Source organism: Fukomys damarensis, unplaced genomic scaffold (genome assembly GCF_012274545.1).
Source record: "Fukomys damarensis isolate Sample0158 unplaced genomic scaffold, DMR_v1.0_HiC HiC_scaffold_25, whole genome shotgun sequence".
Classification (NCBI taxonomy): domain Eukaryota; kingdom Metazoa; phylum Chordata; class Mammalia; order Rodentia; family Bathyergidae; genus Fukomys; species Fukomys damarensis.
In genome coordinates this window covers 5,113,458-5,138,105 of record NW_022900937.1, presented here as the reverse complement: position 1 = coordinate 5,138,105, position 24,648 = coordinate 5,113,458, and the positions used below count along the sequence as shown (strand labels likewise).

The following is a 24,648-nucleotide window of genomic DNA, read 5'->3' as shown; positions in this document are numbered from 1 at the left end:
CTAAAGGTACAATATTGCACTTTTGGTGATGAAAATGTTTGGGCATTAGGTAGTAATGACAACTGCACAACTTTGTGACTATAAAAACCACACAATCACACACAGTAGAAAGGTGAATTTTATGGTATGGTATTCCAAGTCTATTTTGATAAAATACAAACTCAACAAAACAAACAGTGGTAACAACAAAGCCATGGCCCAGAAAGTTGAACCGAGGCTTTTACTGAAATGTTCAGATGGGGTACTCTTCACTTGGAAAATGAAAATAAGTTATAGACGAAGGAACATTTGAATTTAAAGCAAATTTGAAGATAAGTCAAAAGATGTATTTCAATAATTAAGAGATGGGTATTTTTCCAGATTTCTGAAATCAGATTACATCTTATAATTGCCAGTGTGTCATACTTTATCTGGATGCATTTTTCTTTGTGGTATATAAAATTATGATGTCTCAGAGTCAATGAATAACAATACTTAAGTTTTCAAATAACATGGCAGAGGCGGCTGGCTGTCCCTCAGTATGTACTCTCTTCTTCCCCAAGTTTCCTTGAGCTGGGGCTGGCCGTCAGCCGGAGACTCACCGCTCCCCGCAGCTAGGTGTGGCAGTGCCTGCGTTCTGGCCATGCTGTGTGAGCAGAAGAGATGCGCACTGTCTCTGCTCTGTGCCTGTAAGGGAGGAACACGCCTCTCTTCTTCCTTCCTTCTTAGTCTTCCCCACTTTTTCTTTCCCTCCCTCCATGCCCCATGCCCTTCCTCCTGGACTGCAGATGTGACAGTAGTCATCTTCACCCAGGAGACGATCCGGTGATGAGGGAGGAGGGCACCCGGCTGCGAATGATGGTCCAGCCCTCTGGCGCACACACTGACGTGATCTTTGCGGCACTGGATTTCTCTGACAGGAGGTGAACGTACCCTACCAAATATCATTTCTGAAATTCACTTTCCTGGGAGTGAACTTTCTGCAGTGGGCTGAACACACACATGTGGACACACATACACATACGTACATACACATGTGTGCTTACCAAATGCAGCCCTTACTTAAGGGGATATAGGTCAGTTTGTTTTTGTTGGAAGCCCTTCTAGCGCACATCTGGCCCTCCTGTGACCCTTGGTTAGGGCCGTCTTTCTTGTGCAGCAAAGGGCTGATCTGCAGTGCCAGTGGGAGCTCTTGGTAGTGCTGTCTGCCTGTCAGCCAAATCCCTCCGGCTTCGTGTGGCAGCGTGGTGAAAATGCATGATAAGGTTTTATGGTTAAGAACGATCTTTAGGCAACACACGTACAGTCACGTTCCTTGCCTGGTGCTGTGCATTTGGGCCGTGAGACTGATGGAAATGCCTGGGCAGTCTGGTGGGCTGTGACCGCAGGGAGGCGCAGCTGTGTGTCGGAGCACCCGGCTCCCGGTGTTTCATATCTGCGGGGACGGCACGGTGAGGAGACCAGTCGGCTTGATCTTGTTGATACCCCCGTCCAGAATGCAGACCCGAGGGTATTTCATCTTCACAAGATGAGCTGCGAACTGGGGAAAGAGCCAGGGTTAAAAGGATACACAGATTTCCCAGCCTGTTTTCCGCAGGCTATGAAAAGATAAAACAATTTTTAACGTGACCTCTACTGTCACTTTTGTATACACGTCCTTCATCTGGTTAGAAATGAAATCAGTCTTATTGGGTGATAAACAACTTTATGCTACAGGATAAATGTGTCTCTTTAGTTCTTTTCGGTGGTTTTCTCTTGGACAAATAGATGGCAAATAATTTAAATCCAGTTTAAAAGTGTGTATGGAAGTAAATTCTTCCTACCCCTGTGCTCTGTGTGCGTTTGTCCCCAAGGTTGCTGCTGTTATTTTTTTTTTTTTTTTTTGGAACCTGCCAGTGAGAGTCCATCTGAACTCTGTTTTGAAAATGCTCCGACATTACTGTCAACTTCCGAGTAGCACGCTGAGACCATGAACCTGGACTGCATCTGAGGGGCTGAGCCACACGGCTCCTGGAGGCTCCTGATTCCTCTCCCGACTCCTGCTCTGTGAACCCGGTACCTCACCCTGCCCAAGGGTGGGCTGAGCCGTCTTGAGCAGGTCACCCTCTGTGGGGAACACGCTCCCTTTCCCACCAATTCCTGCCCCCCAAAACTGCCTAGATTCTATTCATATTCCTAAGTATTTCCTTTCTGTAAGAGGAGGTCTCTGTTGGGGATCTTGTTCCTCAGCCCTTCAAGTTTCTTGTGTGAACCTCAGTCTTTGGCCTTACCAAATTTATTTAAATTATGTAAGGGCTTCCTTTACACATCCGGGAGCATGCGCTCTTGCATTTCTTTCTATTCTCAGTGCCTGGCACCCTGGGAGAAAATATGAAGTGAAGTTTTTGTTTGGCCCGTGGGCTGTTCTGTCTGTTCCTTTCCTGGGCAGTGTCCTGTTTCTTTTCTTTTGGTATTTATGTTCTCAAATTCTTTTCAATTACACTACAGAAACCTGACCTCAGATCCTTCATGAGAAATGACTCCTGCTCTTTTCCATGCTACTGTAGTACGGTCTCAAGACAGAATGTAAACTGTAGGATTTGTGTGAACTAGCTTAGTGGTTTAGTTGGGATAAGTTCAAGGCCCCCCACTGCCATAGACTGGTCGATTTAGGCTGAGGATTTGTCTTTTTTTGAGGAGTGGTACTGTGTAATGAACCTTTGTACTGAGCTACGTCCCCAACCCTTTACAGTTTTTGTTTTTAATTTTGAGACAGGGTTTCACTAAGTCACTACGCTGCCTAGAATCTGTGTTTGGGCTTGAATTTGTGGTTCTCCTGCCTCAGCTTCCTGGAGTGCCAGGAATGTGGGTGTGCATGCAATGTTGGGCTAGAAATGTGTATTTTTAAGCACCCCAGATGATTCTAGACAGTCCATGGCCAGTATTCAGAAACTAGCTGTCACATCAGGAGGTGGAACACATGTGGGTGGACTGGGGTCCGGGCAAGTTCCTGAACAAGTCTCATACGTGGGCCTCTGTGCTGCGGACTACCCACGCTCCCAGGGGCCCCAGTGGTGCTCACTCTGACTCCTGGGCTGGTCTGAAAATCCCAGATGGGATCCTCAGTCATGGTTAGTGTTGGAGAAGTCATGCTGCTATACTCCGAGGCGTCGTGAGAGCCAGGCGACCTGGGCTGCATCCTGTCTGTGCTTCCTTCCCTGTAACCTGGTGCTTAGGTCGGAGGCCCAGCTTCGTCCGCCCGGCATGTACACGCAGCCCGTCCCCGGAGCCCACCATTATGGGAGTGACTTGGCTGTGCTTGCACATGTGCAGCAGTACAACTCCCACTTAGGCAAAGCAGCCTAGCTACACAGTACAACAGTCAAAGGGCTTGTGGATGAGCCGTCTTAGTCTCCAGTACTTTAAAACATCATGGAAGTCAGAGGAGTAAGGAAGAACTCCTACTGTGACTGTAGGAGGGACGTAACAACAGGCTGCTGCTGAGCTGGGAAACAGTGACAGCACACAGGCAGCACAGAGCCACTGGGACAATCAGGCTGCTGCTGTGGGCAGTTAGATTAAAAGGCAGAAACGGAGAATAGGAGATGGCAAATGTTTCAGTGCCTTGAAAAGAAGCAAAAACTGTGCTTAAGGAAAAAAGTGCCTGTTGAATTTTATGTCATACTGTGAGGACTCCTCGGGTTGTATTTGCGGTTGTAATTACGCATGCTCAACACTGGCCCCTGACAGTGGAACGTGACTGCGTCTTCCCACTCCAACCGCGAGACAGATGCTCTCCTCTGCTTGGGTGTTTGGCTGTTGATTTATCAAACAGCTCACAGAACCCTGACCCAGTACCAGACGCTATTCCGGCTTTGCAGTGCTGATGCGCAGTGAAGGGGAGGCAGTGGACAGTCTGCACCAAGAGGTACGGGTGTTGGCAAGCAGTTCAGATTTCCTAACGTAACAGGGTTAGGGAAGCTGTTTTCCTCTCTCCTCTTTTCCCTCGATTCCTTTTCAATACTGATTCCTGAGGAGAATGGGAACTAAACTGATGGCCAAAACTGCTACGCTGATCAGATGGTTTGTGTGTCTTCATCCCGATATCCCAGTTAGGAGTAAAGAAAGGACGGTGGGTGTGTCAGGTGACTTCTCACAGAGAAGCCATGTGGGGCACAGGCCCCGCCGCTCCTCTGAAGCCGCTGAGGACCTGTAGAAGGACCTGGAGTTTGGGGAGTGACAGTGGGCTCCACCTGGGAATATCGATGTAGAATTATGGAGCCCTGACTTAGGAACTCAATTCGTTTCCGAGGGCTGCTTGTGACTCAGGTTGGTCAGTAAAGGCTGAGGCTCCTCTACAGAGTCTTCAAAGTCTCTCTTGCACACAGGCAGATCTCAGTGTCCTTAGAGAGTCACTGGCCAGGATTTCTCAACCCTGCACAGGAAAGGATGCTGTCATGCTCCTTCCAGAACTCTAAGGGTTCAATCTGTCACTGAGACCATCTGGAAGCACAAGTGGCTGGCCTTTGGGTTGTGACACAAGACTTTGGTCCTAAGCGAAAACTAAAATTCCAGTTGTAATCCAAGTTGCTCGTATGTCAGGCTGGTCATAACTCGAGGGTCCACAGTACCAAGCGACAGCCTTGGTAGAAGCGCAAGATGTCACAGTGCATCCATGGTAACGGAGCCATCGGAATCACCTGTGCTGTGGAAAGCAGCAGTGCTCAGGTCTGTTCCAGGAGAGTAGGCGGAGCTGACATCGGCTGTCCCAGAAGGCCACCCCGCTCCTGTCTCTCGGGTGCAGCTGGAATTGAGGACCCTTAGCAGGAAAATGGGATTCATTTGTAGGTCGGGCCGGCTGGGACCTGTGATCGTGAACAGTGAAGTGGCGGTGACCATGGGAAGAACCGCCTGGTGGCTGGTAAGGCTCTGGGTGCGACTGTGCCTGACACACAGGCTGCAAACAGGAATGGGAGGGAGAGACAGAAGTCTGCGTTTACCACTTCAGAGATGCTCGTCTTTGCCACTGCCTGTGGCTGTTCCTCTCCATCCCTTCAATGCCCCCACACAGGCCCTCTGGCTTTCCCCGAAGTGCAGAGAGCTCCGGGTCTAAGTCGACGGTGCGTTCTCCATGTCTGTCCTAGCAGAGGGCCACTGGGGCTCCTACCCTGCATCCCAACTGGGAAATCGTGTGTAATCGGACACATATTTAATGATAAAACTGATCCTGTGAGCCCTGACAGTCCTGAGGGCGAGTCCCTGAACAAGAGAAGACTGCAGTCGTCCTCTGGTCATCTCCAGGGCTGCCCTGGGCACCCCAGCCAGCAGTATCGGTGCAGCAGCTCTGGCAGGCTGCTCCATCTTGTTTTCTCTTGTTAGCTGGGATTGAAAGACTGGTCCAGAGAAAGTCAAGTTCTGTGCAGCAGGACAGTGAGTGAATGGAGAAAAGAGAGTTTTGGACAACCAGAGTAGTTCAGGCTAAGAAAGGCCAAGGCTTCAATGAGCAAGAGACAAGGCAAGGTCCCAGAGGAGCAGAGAACAGGCTAATCTTGTTGTTCAGCTGGGCCTCCAGGACACAGGTTGGGCTTAAATCTGAACTTCTGCAAGATTTAGGGGCAGAGCAACAGTGGGCCAAGGACGTTTCTTGATTGAGCACTGTGAGTTTAAGTTCATATTGCAGACTGGACAGTTGGCATCTTGAACAGAGAGATCTCTTCCCTCTTCTATCTGCCCATTTCTCTCTTCCCAATAATGCTCCCTTTGGGGTGTGGGATGCCTTTGATCAGACATAGTACTGAACGGGGCACCTGGGATTGCTCTGTGAGGAGCTGCAGTAAGCTGCTGTCTGCAACCTAACTGAGGGGGCTGACTGTGCCCGCTCGTGAGTCCCGCTGGCCCTCTGACATCTGGTCCACTGTGCTCGTGTCCAGGCTGATACTTCACACAGTGTACCAGCTTCTAAGAGCTGGCCAGACGAGTGCTTCTGGCATGAGAAAGAGAATTTAGGGTAATTTATTTCTCCATCTAGGGTATGATGTGGCCTTGGGATAAATACAGTAGTCCATCAAGTTGTGACCAACCTGACATACCAACAACTTGGCTTTTGACCAGAATATGTTTTAACTTATGACCACAGTCTCAAGTTACAACCCGAATGATAACTGCTTGTGCTCCCAGATGGTTTCAGATACAGATGGAACCCTTACAGAGATTTGGAAGGGCATCACGGCATCCTGTCCTGTGTGGGGTTCACTGAGAAACCCTGAGCCAGCATCTCTCTGAGGACAGGTAGTATCACTCCTGCACTGCTCAGAAGAATGCCTACTACATAGCGTTGGCTCTAGTGTCTCCTGGGTAGCAACTCGTGCTTAACAATCATTTATACTGTCAAAGAACTCTTCTGGTAATGGCTACATGCAAAGGCTTTAAAAAGGTAAATATGATGAAAAGTTTGCTTGAAAACAATTATTTCTAAAAAGGCATACTGGCTCTTGTTAGAGGTCAGGCCTCTTCTGATAACACTCGGTCACCTACTACCATATACACCATCGTGTGTCAGGTGCCCTAATAAGTCTTGCAGTCCATTTGCTATGCTCTGTGATGTGTGGGCACCGGATTTTGGAATAATCCTGTCCCCTTTTGTTTACATAGGAAATTGAGGACAGTAAATCTGCACTGGGATCCAGCCTCTGGTCGTGTTATATGGTGTATTAGGCTCTGGAAGGAATGTGTACAATAAAAACTCAGAGCTCTGATGGATCACAGCCAAGTTCCAGCCCCTGTAGGTCAAGCAAGAGGGCACCTATGGTTAGTTTCTTATTCAGCCGCGAACATTCCTGTGGCGGGGAGTAATTAAACAGTGGGCTGTGAAGGGCCGAGGGAGGGTATGTGGAATAACACTGAGACAAGATAGCTCTCATCCTGTGTCAGATTGTGGATATAAGCACCGTGGATCTCAAGACTCACAGGATGACTTGGCAGTTCTTCCTAAAAACAGGAACTGAGCCCCTCTCTCTTTCTAAAAGCCACGTATACGGTAAACATAACAATTGTCATAATCTGAATTCGGTGTTTTAACATGCTCATTACTACAACTCCTATAATACTTTTTACTTCATAAAATTTAAGGTGAGACGGAATGGGGATTCTACAAGATAGGGTTTAGATCTTAGGTTATCCATCATTTAAGAAACCAGAACTTATGGAAAAGGGTTTTCATTGTTAGTTTCACCTCTATATAACATCCAGCAAGGTCAAGCTACATTAATATTTGAAATATTTCCGTATAATCTGATACAAAGCCAGACTAAAATACTTGCTGACAGGGCCAGGGATTTAGCTCAGTGGTGCCACCGCCTGCCTTGCAAGCCCAAGGTTCCAAGTTCAATCCCCAGTACCAAAAAAAAAAAAAAAAAAAAAAAAAAAAGAAAGAAAGAAAATACTTGCTGAAAAGCAGGGCAAAGAAAAAGAAAGCAAGCCAAACTTAACCATAGCCAGTGTTTACAGCTGGAACAAAATCAAGAAAGAATTCCTTGCATACTTGAAACTGATAAAGGAGATTTACTTCTCATTTTTTATCTACATGCTTGAAGTCCAACTACAGAGACACCTTTTAAGTTTTCTAGCAGGTAAAAGACCTCATACAAAGTATGTTAAAAACATGGCATTAATCTGAAGAGCTACATAGATACTGTCCCGAGCTGCGAGGTTACTGTGGGGACAGAGTCTATACTGAACTGGCAGGCGGTGCCTCGGAGCCATTTAACCTCTATTGCACACCTGCTTGTAGCAAGGTGATCTCTGTGAGACTAAAGGCCAGAGGAAGAGCTTGAGACAGAGCTAAAGAGAAAGGGATCTTATGGATGCAAGTCTGTATTCTCCACAAGGCCTATGTCCCAATCCTAGAATCAAGGCAACCACCCCTTTGGAGATGACACATGCATATTCACTGTGGGGCTGGGAATCAACCCCTGGCCTTATGCATGTTAGGCAAATGCTCTAACGCTGAGTTATAACTCTAGCTCTAGTGCCTTTATAAAAGATTCCAGAGAACTTCTTGCCCCTTCTGCTATGGGAGGACACAGGAAAAGATGGCCAGCTCTGAACCAGAAAGCAGGCTCTTCCCAGACTGAAATCTGCAGTAGCTTGAACTTCTTGACCTCCAGAACTGTTCAGTTTTATCAGTCAAACCAAACTGAGAAAAATTTCTATTGTTTTAATCTCTACTGTTTCTGCTGTTTTATGATATTTTGTTAGAGTGAACTGAATAGCCTAGGACAAAGGGACTGCTTAAAGGTGAAAGCAACTGCCAAAGCCAGTTACCACAGCATCTTAAGACCTGGATTAATTTGGTGAAGGGACCCGGGAAGTAATGAGATGGAAGGAGAGAGGTGGGTTACTACAGCACAAGGTGACTTCAACCTAACCCAAAAAGACCAAATAACCTTTGCGTGCAGGGAAGTACAAATGAACACAATTGTAAAATATTGCTAAAATGGCATGCCCTGTTATTAGGAATCTCACATCTGTTTTTACCTGAAAATTAAGATTTATATGCCACATATAAAAAGCATCAGCTAGTGAAACCATTTAGTCATAGAATATCCACAAATATCATCTTTTATCTATGTTTTTTGATTCAGACATTCAGAAATGCATGTATGTGTATTTTTCTAGGTTTTTGGGTTTGCTTTGTTTTGTTTTAAAGGCAAGACTAATAGCTCATGTGACTGTAACTAGAGATAATGTTCAGATGAGTATTTCTTATGACAAAAGAAACACATTGGTTTTATGCCAAGAAGATAAGAGTGTAAGGGGAGAAGAGCCATCCCTAGTATTTTTTGAAGGGCTGACAAGACAAACTGAGAAGTAAAGATCCTTTCAGTCCCTTTCTTAGGTATTTGGATACGATGCACTGTCAGGGATAAAATCTTAGTCTCACAAACACAAAGCATGATCGAAAGAGAGCTTTTAAAACTCTTAAAAATGACTTTTAAAACTCTTATGAGTTTCAGTGACTAGCACAGCAATACTAGTTTTACCCTTTTTTCATAAGGGAAAAAGAAAAATGCAGACAGGCACTTGGTTTTTTTCTGACCCACAGTGGTGAATTTTCCAGTCAGAGATCCACTGCTCTCTCTAGAGCTGAGTCTGCCGCGCTTTTACACAGGGGAGACATAGCCCAGTAATGCAGCAGTCGTGCTACTGCACTACGGTGTCACTGTCACCAAACAGTCCCTTCCCAGGGAGACATGGGATCACATGCTGCGATGTTAAGATTCCGATCGTAAGTCGAGGGTAGAGCAGCTGGGAAATGATTGCTATGTGGAATAAAAGAAATCAAACGTTTCCCCTGGGTAACATTCAACTAACATTAAATATAAAAGTTTTCTTTAAATCTGACTTTGCTTGAGTATGTGAAATTTTTCTTTTTCATATCCTTGATTTAAAATACAATATGAGGGCCGGGGATTTACTTTTGTCAAAGGTATCCTTGAGGGGGCTTTCTGTGTATATTGTTTTGATATATTTTCATGTCGAGAGAATCTAATTCCAGTTCAGCCACTGAAGATATAACTCTTCTGTGAGTTTTGAAAAAAAAAAAAAAATCTTTGCACATAAGACAAAAGCGAGGTCTTGCCCTGATTTCCATTTTAAATGTGACACCATTGAGCCTTGGGTGATTTTAGGCTTGGTGATAACAAAGGTCTCCCTACTGTGACAGAAGGTCTGGCTTCTCTGACCAACCTCGGCACACAGCGGCAAGGATCAGCAGAGAGCTGGGCCTGTGCCTGCAGCTGCAACACACATTTCAGAGACTTCAGAGTCTGCGTGTGAAGATTATGACTCTCCTGAAAGCTAGCGGAACCTCTGTGCACAGCACATCTGGACGTGCTTGGTTATACAAGATCTCACATTATCTCACCTTCGGGATGAGAGAAGTGAGGAAGTGGCTGACAGTGAGATCTAAAGGCACTTAAATTAGGCCCAGAGAAGCATTTATGGACTCTAATTGAACGTAGTATCTTTGTGGCCTGATCTCGTCCTATGGGTGGGGCACTTTTTAATCTAGATTAAGAAACAGCAATCGGCATGGTGGCACACACCTTTAATCCCAGCACTCCAGAGGCTGAGACAGGAGGATCGCTATGAGTTTGAGACCAGCCTGGGCTACATAGTGAGTTCCAGGTCAGTCTCAACTATATAGTGAGACCTAAAAAAAAAAAAAAAAAAAAAAAAAAAAAAAAAAAGAAATGGCAGAAGTTTCCTGATGTGGATGCAAGGACAAATACAAAAGGGAAATAGAACTATAACAAAACCATGTATCATGGCAATAAACTGCTAATCAATTATAGGTACAAGAAAGAATTGAATACATAATTAAAATGGGGTCATTTCTGATTATAATTAGGCACCTGAATAAGTCATATTTCTCAGATCTGTTGTTTTCTTACATGAGTTTAGACCACATATTGAATTCATTTGGTCATTCTGTGGTATGTCCTTCATATCTGTATTAAAGACACTCCTGTCCTAGTTTATACGTCAGACGGATGACATTGGCGCTGCCATACATGAGAAAGCAGTGCATTCACCCGTGTTTTCTTTGTACTCATTAACATCTTTTTTCTCAGTTGGAATAACTTACATCAGCAATTCTTGTAGAGGATAAATTCTCTCATCTTTTGTTTGCTTGAAAATGTCTATTTTTCCTTCATTGGTAAAGGACAGCTTTGCTGGAAAAAGTATTATTATTTTTTTTTCTGGTTTTTTGAGACAGGGTCTCACTGTATAACTGAGACTGACCTGGAACTCACTATGTAGCCCAGGCTGGTCTTGAACTCACAGTGATCCTCCTGCCTCAGCCTCCCAAGTGCTAGGATCACAGATGTGTGCCACCACGCCCCGCAGATACAGTATTCTTGATTGGTAGCATATTCCTTTAATACTGTGAGAATCTCATGCCAGTCTCTCCTGCTGACAAGTTGGCTGTCGGCCAAATTGCTGTATGTGCATGTGTTGTTTGTTTCTTTTAATCTTCCTCTTTCACCTGTGAGAACTTGACTATGTCTTGGGGCATATCTTTGTTGAATTACATTTGATTCTTTACCTCTGACTTTCTTGTACTTGGATATTTGTATCCTTGGGTTGGGAAAATTTTGTTATTTCTTTGAGTAAGCTATGGCATTGTCAATTTTTTCCTGAACCCCAATAACCTGAATATTTGCTCTTTTAAAACTGTCCCAAACTTTCTGTAAGCTTTCTTCATTCCTTTTCACTTTTTTTTTTCTCTTCTGGCTGGGTATTTTCAAATAGTCTATGTCTGAGCTCACAAATTCTTTCTTCTGCTTGATCTGTCCTGCTACTGATGTTCTAAATCAGCAGTTTTCAATATTCTCATACTGATTACTATCTGGTCAGTTTCTGGCACCTAGAGTATTAAGTGAGGTCACGGTTTTCTCAAAGCTCTTAATGTTTGATGGTATCTAGCATCTTCTTGGCATTAAAAGATTAGCTTTTTAGTCCAGTCTTCTAAATCTGGGTTGTTTATGCCTTAGTTTCCAGAAGTTCTAAGCAAGATACTTATTTTAGTGAACCTGTATGCACTGCCACTCTTTCAGCACTGGGTGGTGGTCAGGTCCAGATTTGCTGGCTGTCTATTTGTATGTTGATTAAAGGGAAGTCAACTTCAGGTTGGTGTACTGTTTCAGAACAAACCAGGAGAGCACCAAGAAAGTGCAGTCTGTTCCCACAGACTTCTCCCTAGGTCTGGAGTACATCCAGATGCCTCATTAGTAATTATGGCTTATGACCAGCTCTAGGCAGGGCTGATATGAAGGGACCAGTCGCAGGTTCCTGTCACGACTGTGGCCCCTTGTGTCCCAGCTTGCTAAGACCAGCACAGTACTGAGAGGGGTGGGGCACAGGCCCGTACTACTATGGGTTACCAGTTGCTGAAGTGCATCCATGGCCGAAGACCACTGCAGTTGGCACAGGTGATGCTAGCTGAGACTTCAGTGACTGGGGCTGCACACCTTCTCTGGACACCGGAGCTCTTCAGAAGCTCCCATCTGTGGCAATTCTGGGGCTGGGGCCTTTAGATTCTGCCTAGCGTTAGGTTTCATACACAGCACTAAGTCTCAGGCAGAGTTGGAGTTGTATATTATCCCATCCTGCCCCCAGTGAGTGAGGCCTTGCACCCTGCTGTGCTGACTGGGTTGGAAGTGGTACTGATGAAGACAATCACATGGCAGCCTGGGCCGATGCTCGGTTATGCCTGAGTCTGTCTCAGGGGCGCATGGAAGCCCAGGCCATAGCTCACAGTCATGCAGGCTGACGTGCAAGTTCATTCCACTGGGGCATACGTTTCTGCCCGGTGCTGGGACATTCGTAGAGCCCTGCTTGTGAGCACTGACCTGCTGTGTTGCCTGGAGTAGGTGGTGGAGATGATGCCTTGGACACCGTGCTGATACTACACTGAGTCACATTTAAGAGCTGCAGGGGCCTGCACTGTCTTGGAGGAGTGTGTCCTGAGCCCTCTCCAAGGATGGAAATAATGCAGGCTGCATTTCAAGTCTGTCCTGCTGGCACACGGGTCTCTGCCCGATGCCACACCCAGTCTGGGATCTCTATGACCAGTGACCTATGTAGGGGCCTTCGTTTCACAGATGCTGTGTCTCACTGTGCAGGGCTGGGCACTGAGCTCCAGGACAAAGCTCTGTGTAGCTTTCATGCCTCCAGTGAGTGCAGTCTTGCTCCTTGGTCATGGGAGGAATAATGGAAGCTGTCAGCTGCTTGGCCTAGTTCAGATCCAGTGGTGCCATCTGCAGGTACTGGTCTTGTGGTAGAGGTCGTGGGCTCGGTCCTAGGTTTCAAGTCTAAGACCTGAATTTAATCCATTCTCCTTCTCCTAAGCAGGTTTAGGTCCTGCTCTTTTTTTTTTGGTACCGGGGATTAAGCTCAGGACCTTTTACTTAGGAGGCAGGCAGCAGAACCAGTGAGCTAAATCCCTGGCCCTATCCTGCTTTTTTATTATGGGAAAAACTATTGTGTTCTATCAAGTCAGAATACATTTTAAACAAACAAAAAACAAAACAGGAGAAATGGCAGCATTCAGACTCAGAGGCCTCAGGTGCTCATCAAGTTAAGAGGATGGATGGCCTGTTGGGTCATACAGATGCACATTTCAACCTTGGCTCAAACACAGGCAAGTTAGATAAACTCTGGATTTGGACTGTTTTTCTCTTTTTAGCTTCAAATTTAGGGCTGTAAGACGTGTAGAATGATTTCTCCCTCATGGAATTATTATGAAGAATAAAATGAGATAATGTACATATAGTATACCACAGTGCCTGGTGTGTAAAGACTAATCCATAATTGGGACTATGATAGCTAAGATTTCTAAGGCTGCATATTACTGGAAACCTAAAAACATGTAATTTTCATAGTATTTCTGTGGAAAATATTGATATGTACTCTCACTGAAAACAGACATTTCTCATTGGATAGGAGACTAGACCATGGCAATATAGACTAGAGCACCAGCAGTAACATAGTGGTAGTAGTAAAATGATAGTAATTTAACATACATCAAAATAACATAGATACCATAACGATAAAATGTTATCACGCACTATACTGACTGAAACAGGTATTTAGATGGCTCATGATTACATAAGAGCAGTGAGTGCTTTATAATTAATATTCAGATACTTCCTTAATATGATCAGTCAAGCTGCATCATCAAGACTGATCTTCCTTTAACGTCCAAAGCCAATGCTACCATTAGCCCTGCTCTTCTGAAACAAAGATTTTTGGACACTTAAAATAGCCTATGCCAAAAAGTTTTGAAGTCCTCGTCTGACTGCATCTTTAGCAGTCACATACACCGTTTGCTCCATTCCGGCAGACATAAGGAAACACATGTATTGGAGGGGAATGTTCATCTCCACTCCTAATCGTGGCAAGGCAACTTTCCTGAGCTCATTTCTAACCTTCCGTGCCCTTTTAGTCACTCTGCCCTGGGAAGCAGAGGGACTCATGAGTGAGTTTGGCAAGGTGTAGCTTTGTCCTCCCTTCTTGAAAGAAAGGCCTGTACTGGTCCAACACCACTTCCCTCTAGATGTCTCTGTGCACATCTAGGTTTGTTTTGTTTTGTCTTGGTCTGTTTTGTTTTCATGTTAAATTCTGGTCTTCAACTTGTCCTTTATTAAAAAGGTTGCATTTTGGGCCTCTGTTTTATTTTTTAACCTGCTTGGAATACCAGATAGAGAGGAGGGCATTTGACTGTTTCATGCATCTTTATACCTGAAAGGTGATATCCTGTCAGACTTTCTTTAGTCAAAGTGTTGAGCCTCTAATAAACAAAAGTTTCAAATTCTACAAAGTCCACCTGACCAGCTTTCACAGCCTATATTCTTCCCTTGGTAGCCTTGACTTACAAACTCAATTCCTTCTGAGGGCTGGCTGTAACTCAAGTTGGTCAGTGAAGGCTCAGGCTCCTCTCCACAGCCTTCAGAGTCTCTCTCCTGCACACAGGCGGATCTCGGTGTCCTTAGAGAGACACTGGCCCAGGATTTCTCAGTGAACCCCACACAGGACAGGATGCTGTCATGCTCCTTCCAGAATTCTGTAAGGGTTCAATCTGTGCCTGAGATCATCTGGAAGCACAAGCGGCTGGCATGTGGTTTATAGCTCAAGAGTTCAGTCATAAGTCAGAACTTAATTTCTGGTCATAATCCAAGGTGGTCACGTCAGGGTAGTTATAACTCAAGTGTCCACTGTATTTTGTTCTAACACTATCTGCAATTTCGGAGAGCACTCTGACCCTCCCACCCATTGTCACGTGAATGTGTTACAGGCTGACTTTATACAGAAGAGAGGTTGAATCAGTGCACAGCTCTGGGGGCCAATCTGGTGAGGGCCCCACGTTGGACAGCAGCAATGCACAGGGAGGTAGAGGACACATCTCAGTCAGGAAGTGGGAAGGAGGGGCTCTGCAGTCCCTTGTGAGGGCGCATACTCAGCGACCTAAGGACCTAGTAGAAGCCACGCCTCTCAAAGACCCAACCTTTCAAGTCAGCCCACACCAAGCTTCCAGGCACAAAGCTTTGTAAACACCACCCAAACCAGAGCAGATGACATTTGGATTTTCCTAAGCTTAGTACTGACCCTGGAAACTAAAAACTGAGGGGAAAAGGCTTCAATGAAAGACAGACAAATGCTTCTTTGGAAGCATACAGACAGATCTGCTAAGCCCAATTAATTTATGACCAGGGCCTGAAGAAAGCTGCTCCTGGAAAGCCCCAACGGTGGGCAGGTGAGGGCCTGTCACGCGTGCCAATGCTTACCTCGGCCATGTGCTTCACCACGCTTCCCACGACGACGATGACCTTCCCCTTGAGGCTCTGGAGCATCGTGGTGGAAGGGCCCTGGGCGAGCTCACCTTCCGCAGTGAAGGCTGTGCTGAATGGGATGTTGATGCTGCCAGAAATGTGGCCCCGGGTAAAGCTGAGAAGAGAAGCTAGGTTAAGGAAAACTTCGGCCTTCTTTTTGGTGCAGATGTGAATGTGACAGAAACAGAGGTAACTGATACCCAGAGGGTAAGGCGAACATCTCCATGCTCACCCGAGTTCTTTATCTTGACAAGCTACGGTCCTTGGGGTCGGGGTGGAGGAGAAAGGAACAAGAGCAACCAGAGAGGCAAAGATGCCACTCACCACTGAATGAAGAATTAGGAGGCTGGGGATTTGGCTCAGTGGTTCTGCCGCCTGCCTTGAAAGGGCCAGAGTTCAATACCCTGTACCAAAAAAAACAAACCACCAAAAAAGAATTAGGAAAGTACTCCTGATGCACCAGAGGACAGCGATCATGGGGGTCACATGGTATTCATGCCTTTCGGCTCATGGCTCCAACTGGGAGTAAAGTACTGAAAGTGACACCAGCCTGCGGATAATCTCAGGTCTAGTTTGATACTGTGAGGCCCGTTCATGTTGCTCATGTGGTTGCTAAATGCACTCTACTTAGAATGGTACATGCTACGGGCACTAGCTGGACACTTCTGTTGTCAGGTACTTTCTCAAGTAAACTTAGCTCACATTTCCATTACTTCTAATTTTATGCTGTCTGTACTATTAATTTTAATTTAGGAAGCCACACTTTCCCGGTGGCTTGTACCACTGGGACATGTCCCGACTGTCCCATTGGGCAGCATGGGACAGTCCCATCAGGTGGTACAAACTTCCAGATGGAACAGTAACGTATGTACCACTGATAGTTCAGAGCTGCCTGGCAGCTAGTCATACCAACTACGGCACCAGTGTGAACGTGTTACAGGCATCCATTTACTTAAAATATTTAGAAATGTCATAACTTAAAGAAAAGAACTATGCTTCAATAATTAATCCAGGAGTGATCCAGGAGTGGTGGCACATGCCTAAAATTCCAGCTACTTGAGAGGCTGAAGTAAGAGTTTTGCGAGCTTGAGGTCAGCCTGGGCAACTCAGCAAGACCCTGTTGCAAAATAAAAAGGGTGGGGATGTATCTATTTCAGCGGTAAAACACCTGCCTAGGATGTGCAAGGCCCTGGGTTCAACCTCCAGTACTGAAAACAAAAGTACAATTGAATGAATGAAAATAGAAGGTTTGGAAATTTAAAAAATGATTACATAGAATCCAGAGAAAGGGCTTCTAAAATATTAACTTTAAATAAAGTAGTGATGTCACAAGCCCCTCCTAGTGATGTCATAGGCTCCTCCAATCTCTTAGTGCCACCTCACTCAACTCCACCCCCGCTCAGGTTAACCCCACCCCACTCCTATAAAACAAGCTCCCTGATCCTCCATGCTGCTTTTCCTTTTGTTAGGAGACAGCCTGGCAGATCCTCCCTGTAATAAGGGCTTGTTGTAGTTCTGGTCTAGTTCTGGATTTTCCGGCTCTTTTACCTAACAACAGCCACCATAAAATTTGAAAAGTTAAAAGTTAACTGGGCAAAGGGATGGAATGAAAGTGAGACAGAATGGTGGAGGGAATAAAAGTTCAAGGCAGAACTTTGGGGCTTACTGTAGGGAGGTGCACAGCCATTAAAGAGAAACGACAGGGCCAGTGCCAGGAGGATTCAGAGAGCAGCCGGAAATGGAGGCAGAGGCAGGGCCTGCGGGGCCCGTCACGCGTGCCAGTGTAGAGGATAGTGGACTCTACTCCAAGAGCCATGAAGGTCAGGAGGGGTTTCAGGCAGAAGACCAACATACGAGGTAGGCACTAGGGCAACACTGTGCAGGAAAGGAGTGGATGCAAGGCATTGACCAGGAGTAGAGAGGACATCTCTTCCCTTCTTAACAGTCACTTATGACTACTGCGAAAGGGATGTTTATAGTTTCACTTTATGCTTCTTACGTTTTAAAAATAAAGATTATGACACAAGCAATATTTTCTCCCAACATTTCCCCCTGCAAAAGGGCAGAGAATCCTGTTTATTGAAGTGACAGTTTCTCAATCGCGCCAGTTTGTATACCTACTTTCTACCTCCCTCCCTCTCGGAGTCTCATTAGTGGAGAGAGGACGCATTCCAGGCGCCCACTCTCAAGAATGATGGCAGACAACATGGTGAGGCCCTGGGTTCTGTTCCCAGCACTGCAAAAAAACATAATTAAAAAAAAAGAAAGATGGTGGAGACTAACACATTTATTACATTTAAAATTTTCTACTCAGCTGCTGCTTCACTGTTTTAAATTTCAAAAATAAGTTCTGAAAAAAGAGATAGAATCAACATTAGAATTTTTGAGGACATTTTTAGTCTTCTAGAATGGGTAGAGATTTAAATCATGGGCAGATTACCTTGGACTTCAGCATTAGTTTCATAAACATTTATAATTATTCAATTTTTTAAGAGCAGTTTTCATAAACACTAAAGACTTTAAGAATATAATTACCCTGATAAAACTTTTTTCTTCAGTACTTTTATTTTAAGTGGAGACAGTATCTTAAAAATTGTAACACAACCTAGGAATCTAACAACTCATTTGTTTTCAGCAAATGTATCTTCAGCTGCCAGAGGGAGTCTCTGATGGTCAAAGAATGTTATCTGCTGTGAACACCTTTTCTTTTAGTGCTTTCTCATAGCAGAAGCAATACAAAGCTATCCTGTCAGATGCAGGGGCAGACATGTTTATGTGCCCTGCCACCCACTTTGTTTAGAAGATCCCCAACCACTGCTGTGGGAAGGGGAGCCTGATGTCCTGCTGGCATCAGATAACCCTGCCACAGCCAGGGCTGACAGGAAAGCAGGGAGAGGGACAGGAAGGCAGACAGTGGACATAAGCTGAGCCAATCAGTTCCCTCCCTTGAACGTCAAAGGGCAAGATGCAGGATGTTAAGCTTTCCAGTGTAAAGTCAAGTCCTAGTGCCTCTGAAATAGAATTTGTCCAGTGACATTTTAGAAAATTAGAAGCCCCCTGCTCTGAAGAAAACGTAACAATATCCATTTGTATATAAATTTCCAGTGTATATCAGCTGTACCTAAAAGTTATACATGAGCATCTGCATGATTCTATGGATTCAGTATCATCTACTTATTAGGTGCCTTTGAAGACAACTTTTTTCTAAACTTTTTAGTCACTAGAAATGTCATAAATTTCTTATTGCTCTAGAACTTTCTGTTGCTTTTTATGGTTTTTGCAAAAAAAAAAAAAAAACCCTCATATTAAATGTTAAAAATGCTTGATAATAGGAAGAAGTTACTCAGAACACAAAACTATTTTTGGCTAAACTTTGGAAGACCAGAAACAAAAGCAATACAGCAACAAGCACAGTTCTCTATTCTTAGTTTAGTTCAACCCAAAAGTCCTGGAGAACATTCATCCAAGAACAGTCTTTGTCATGAAACTCCTAGCATAGAAGTCACTGAGTAAGCAGGAGTGCCGGTGGGTGAGCTCCATGTGGCTGCATTCCTGGCACACAGCAGATGAGCCTAGATACCTGTCAGTATGTTTATGCTTATCAGGCTCCTGGCTTAATAAATAAGCCCGACAATGAAGAAGACAATTCTGGTTATTTACGGATCTTTTGTTCCTGGGTAGTTTTAACTTCTACTTCTTATAAAATAAATTTTCATGTGAGAAACACTGTAAGACAATTTGTAAATATCTTAATATGGTCAGATTATATTTTGAGTCACAATAAAATATTGTGCATATTAGGCGCTCAAAAAAGCAACAAAAACAAATGCATATTTGTGCTTACTTAGAATCATTTAGACAATTTTTGACATTTGGTGACTGCATATGACCAAAACTGACTGTGCTCATTCCTGTGTTAAATCTGGCAAGGAATGTTGTATCATAGAAAATGAGGTGGAAGAAGGTTTTCCCCATGCTCTAAGGCAGGGATGGTGAACCTTTCAGAGACCAAGTGCCCAAACTGCAACCCAAAATCCACTTATTTATCTCAGAGCACCAACACTGCAATTAAACCTGAATACTGGTTTTAGTTTAGAAAAAGCAACTCATACATTAACCTCTTTTATCTTAAAAGAGAAACAGATAACACGAGTGCCATAGACCACTGACTGTTCTAGGGACTCTGGTTTTATTTCATTGTCCTGCTGTGGAACATAAGTATCTACAGGTTTTTACACCAAGGCACCACCGCAGATAATCATGCAGCGATTCTTGTTAGGATTATGAGTGTCATTTCACTGCTTCCTTTATTCAGGACAAAGATGGAAATTCACTGCATTCACTTTTGCATTTAAAAAAGTTACTGCATGTCTGTGTAAGCACAGAAACGGGGTCAATGATACACTCAAAGAGGTTCTATACTTACCCGCATTCTAGTACCGAGAGTCTTACCCAAGGGGACTTACCCACTGTGTACTAAGCTTCACAGTACTCAGTTTAGAGATTACAAAGGAAATAGAGGCCGAGTATTTATGTGGTGGTTAGCCTCAATCATGTGCTTCCTGACAGTGTAATTCCAACAGAGCCCACTACGATTTTCAGTCTGGTTTTGGCAAAAGTAACAGTGGTACCACTAAATACTGATTTCTAACCTCCCAGTGTTCAAAAGAAATTAGGAATTTTGATGACTCAGAATTGAAAAGAAAACATAATTAAAAAGTCAGCAGGAATTACAGTGAAATCTCTAATATGGAATAAAAATACAGACTGAGGATCCTTACTTCAAAAATCTGAACTTCGAGATGTTGTTTTGTGTGGGTTAATGACTGGGCACTGAGCCCAGGCCAGCCTCGAGCTGGGATTCCTCTGCCTTAGCCTCCTGTGTGCTGGGGCTGGAGGTGGGCATCACCATGCCCAGATGCTTTGGGTGTACAACCTGTTTTGTTTTTTTAAATAAAGCTGCAAAAACTCAGCCTTCACTTGAAGCAAATGAGATTGACATTCCTTCAAAGTATTTCTGTTTACAGATAACATCAGTTGGCCTCACATTTACATAACTAAGAGCACCCTTAATATGAACTCCAGGACATTTAATACTTAAATGTTCATACTATTAAAAACAGTTTGGCTTGTATATTCTTTAAACCACTAACATTAATGACAAAATTTATACCATTACACACTTTCTGTTGCCTCTTTATAATACACAAGTATTGTTCCCAAATTTCCGTACTATATTAGAGAACAAGTGAGTTCAACTAAATCTCTAAGCCTCCCCAAGCCTCCTTCACAAGTTCAGACTACTTCTGGGGTTCCTTTTCATGATAACGTTTTGAGATTGTGTTTTACTGTTCGGTGGTGAAGTCTGTTTTCAAGTCTTTCAGCTCTCTTTCTGCACTCCGAATGTCTCTGGCCCCCATCAGGGTTAGGATAACTCTCTAAGACTGCTGGTATGCTAATCCTATTCTCCTCACCGACGATACAAGCTGGGGTAAAATATGATCTCTTGCAGGTATTTATGCTACCTGGGATGTTTGCACACACGCCAGCAGCGGAAGCCAAGCCGTAACTGCAGACCTGCTGCTATCAGTCTGAGAGGCTCTGGGGGCTGGCAAAGTTGTCCCTGAAATTCTTCTGTAGAAATCAGTGTATTTTGCCTAAGATTGCTCCCCATCCTGTTTCACAAGTCCTTTCAGTTATTTTACAAAGGTGAAAAAGATGAGGTAAAACCTCATTTTAGATATTTAATCTCCTGGAAGCACAATGTAGAAAGAGAATTTTCATCTAGATGAAGACATATTTTCACCTATACAAACAACTATGTTAGACAAACCTTTGATGATGTAAATTAGAATTAAAATAAAATGATACTGGGAAATACTGTTTTTAAAATAATTAGCAATTTGGAAAATATTATAAAGAGCTTTCTCTTGAGAAAGAAAAAGTATTATAGGTATCGCCATACTGTATATTTAGAATTGTTTTTGTGGTATGGAAGAAATAAAATTTAAAAAATATACTAATATTAAATATTTAGTGACTTCTTAAACATACTGGTAAAGTAAAATAATTCCTAGATTTAACTTTGGTAGAAAAGAGTTGCTGGACAAAGAGACACTAAAAATATGATTTCAGTTTGGTAGTTCTAGGGCAAGTCTAAAAAAATTTGAATGGATTACATCTTATAAATTAAGTCACTATGGAAGGAAAGGACCTTTGTAACAGATTCCTTCCTTAAAGTATTATAATACTGTTTTTCAAAAATTGAAAGAATATTGCCTGGTTTTGTGGTTGCACTTGTAGAAAGATGACCACAGGTCCATTTGTTCAGTGGGTGGAAAGAGATCCTCTTCACATGGGTCCGGAAGGTAACAGCTATGATTTAAAGGAATGTGCACAGCATCCAAGTGCAAGCGTGGGGGAAGAAATACATGTCTCATTCAGTCATCAGTTGCATTAAGTCCGTCATCTCAGTCTGTTCCTGTTAGCAGCCTGTGCAGACTAAACGGATCCCTGGAAAACAGCACCAAGTTGAGAAGCATGGGACCAGCTCTACCGATGGCAGCTTATATGGCCTTGGACAAACTGCTTAACCCCTTAAGGGTTGGTTTCTTCATCAGTAAATAGAGATGTTAATAGAACCTACATCATAGGACTAGCACTGTGCCACACTCTGATTTTATAAGAGCTCAGTGATAGTTATTGGAAGTTAATTCACTTAAATGTATGCATTCTACAAGTCTCTTTTTCTAAAGCAACTGGTACTGCAAACATCACTGCTACCATGTACATCTGTGTCTTTCATAAAGACTTGTAAGCCAACAGGGTAGATCTGTAATTTTAGATTTTTCAGGAGGTACTGATTGGTATTAGGGGAAGAAAGGGCATGTTAATAACTCCAAAACCACACTACAGAAATTTCTTGACTTCGTTTCTTACTTTGCTATCTCTTGGCTGAAAATCCTAAGCACACTAGTATGTGAGGGTCTCTCATCTTGAGTTTTTCCTTTGGTTTGAAATGTTCCTCCCTGTATCATTTATAGTGAGCCCCTGGGTGGGGGGAGACAAAATATGGGCAGTTTCTTTTCCTGTCTTCCCTGTCTTGGACTAACTCACTCTTAAGGAGACAGAGGAATCCTGAATCTCCATCTTCAATCTGAAACTACAGATAGTAAAACATCCAACCCAAGTTGGTGCCTGCTGCAGGTTTAGACCAGGTACTGTGGGTGACACAGATGCTGCTACATTACCTGACTCATCCACATCTATCTGGAGCAGTGTTTAGGCGAGCTTCTCTGCTTCCTGTTCTTCTCCAGAAAATAACAGCATATTGATGAAGAGAAATTAGCCCAACAGGTCTGGAAAATCTTAGTGCTACTTTCTCATTGTTCACATTAAAAAATTCAAATAATTGAATTATCCAAAGGGAAATGTCAGAGGAGTGGCATCTTAAACTATTTCCATTCCTTCAGTAAGTCTTTAAAGTTAAAATAGGGCACTATAATGCTATACTTTTCTGTTTCTGAGATAATGACTTGACTAAAGGCACAAGAGACAAACTAAAAACATTAAAAGAATTTCAGAACCGTGAAGGATGAGATCAGAGGAACTTCTAGAAGAGGGGTCTCTGCCTGACACCTGGAATTTCCGGCCTCTTTTGGGAATCTACTTATTGCCCAAGAAGCTTCTGGTGTTCCCAAAGCCCTAACAATAAGGGACATCACACTGATACTCTCCAAAGTCAGGAGTTTCAAAGTTCAGGCAAGCAGAAACCAGAAACTTTGACAAAAAAATTAGGATGTATCATTTGAAATTGTGAGCTTTCAAATCATATTGTGATTAATTTAGGATTTTAGGGATTGCTTAAGCAGTTAGTAAATGAATGGTTTGAATTTCAACTCAAAAACCAAGATTGAAAATATGCATTTGGAAACTTATACTAAGTGCAATCAATATCAGCTTATGAGGAAAATTAAATATAACAAAATTCATTTATATTTTATATATTGAGTTTTAAAGAAAGATTTTAGTATAAAAAGGAATTGCTCATCAAAAGTGTGAAATCATTTACCTGTATTCTAGAGAATAATCAAAGGCACTGTACATGAGAATCTGACAGAAGGATAAAACAGACAAAAGCCTAAAATATTATTATAACTCATAATACTTTGAAGCTAAACGAAATCACTAGAAGTTATTTTTTCAGTAGTAAAACCTTTGTGAAAAATACTTCATACCCAGGGAAAATACTTTTTCTTTATAAGGGAATGTTCTGATTATTATGGTAAATATAAGTTCAGTACTGAGTACGGTAAACATTTTGTTGAGGTTGTGAGGTACACCGTGAATACACTTACTGTTTATCTTTGCTGCTGAGCTATGGATTCACACGCCTTCATGGACAGCACATAAATCACAGAAATGCAAGCCACAAACACATCACCATATGCTGTTGTTGGAAAAACAGTTTTAGGACTCTACTCAATGTTACCTCATGAAATCCCAAGTAAGACCTTTCTAGCATCCAGTTTTAAAGTCATTCAGTTATTTGAATTCAGAGGAAGCCCAGAAATCACTGTTTTTGCCACAATCCCTTTGGATGGAAAGGAAGAAATGTGGGGAAGGCAGCACCACCCTTTAAAGGCACAGATGCAAAGGATACTCTTCACCGCTCCGGATGTCAACCACCAGCAGCTTTGGTTTACTGGACTTTGTCTTCTTGGTGGGTGTTTTGAAATGGCCTGTCACTGTCAGCTCACATAAGTCAATCAGGTCCTCTGCTGAAATCCGAGGTGACACTTCTGACTTCAAGTCATTTAATGGGATGGATTCTCTTGACTGAAAGAAAAAGTACACAGAACAAAAATACTGAGAATAGTATCGAGACCAACCATAACCAGTGCAAAATACCTTCCGGCTCCTGATTTCAACTAACACAGCATACAGAAAAGAGGAAACTGTGTCTCATTGTATTCACTCTGTGGTGTAACTGTTTTCCTTAGCATGAGGTTTCCTTCATTACATTATAAGAAAGCATTATTATTATTATTATTATTATTATTATTAGCTTCACTGCAAGCTCCTGGATCAAGTATATAGAAAGAGATGAGGCAGATTTGTCCCTAGGAGAGATACTGTGTATCCTTAAACAGATCCTTTAAGTGTGTTTCACTTTTCTGCAAGCATAAAGACTGTTATGAATTACAGTAATTATATGAGAAATTGCACTGTAACTCACACACATACTACAGACACTGGTTCATTCATATATATATATATATATATAATATAACTT

At 43.2% G+C, this 24,648-nt stretch overlaps 1 protein-coding gene across 5 annotated transcripts in view; it reads right to left on the bottom strand.

Moving 5' to 3' along the window:
- Window positions 1-535: 535 nt before the first annotated feature.
- Tbck (TBC1 domain containing kinase) overlaps window positions 536-24,648 on the bottom strand; it is a 161,045-nt gene continuing 136,932 nt past the window's right edge. For 3 of the 5 annotated variants that reach the window (XM_010641549.2, XM_010641548.3, XM_010641546.3), the window contains exons 24-26: window positions 24,016-24,191; window positions 15,309-15,468; window positions 4,444-4,915 (exon numbers count right to left, since the gene is read on the bottom strand). In XM_010641549.2, the coding sequence (XP_010639851.1) occupies window positions 4,655-4,915; window positions 15,309-15,468; window positions 24,016-24,191 (597 nt within the window). In that variant the 3' untranslated portion in view covers window positions 4,444-4,654. Of the gene's footprint in view, window positions 1,520-4,442; window positions 4,916-15,308; window positions 15,469-24,015; window positions 24,192-24,648 lie in introns of those variants that run through there. The other 2 variants (XM_010641550.3, XM_033756145.1) reach the window with 2 other exon arrangements.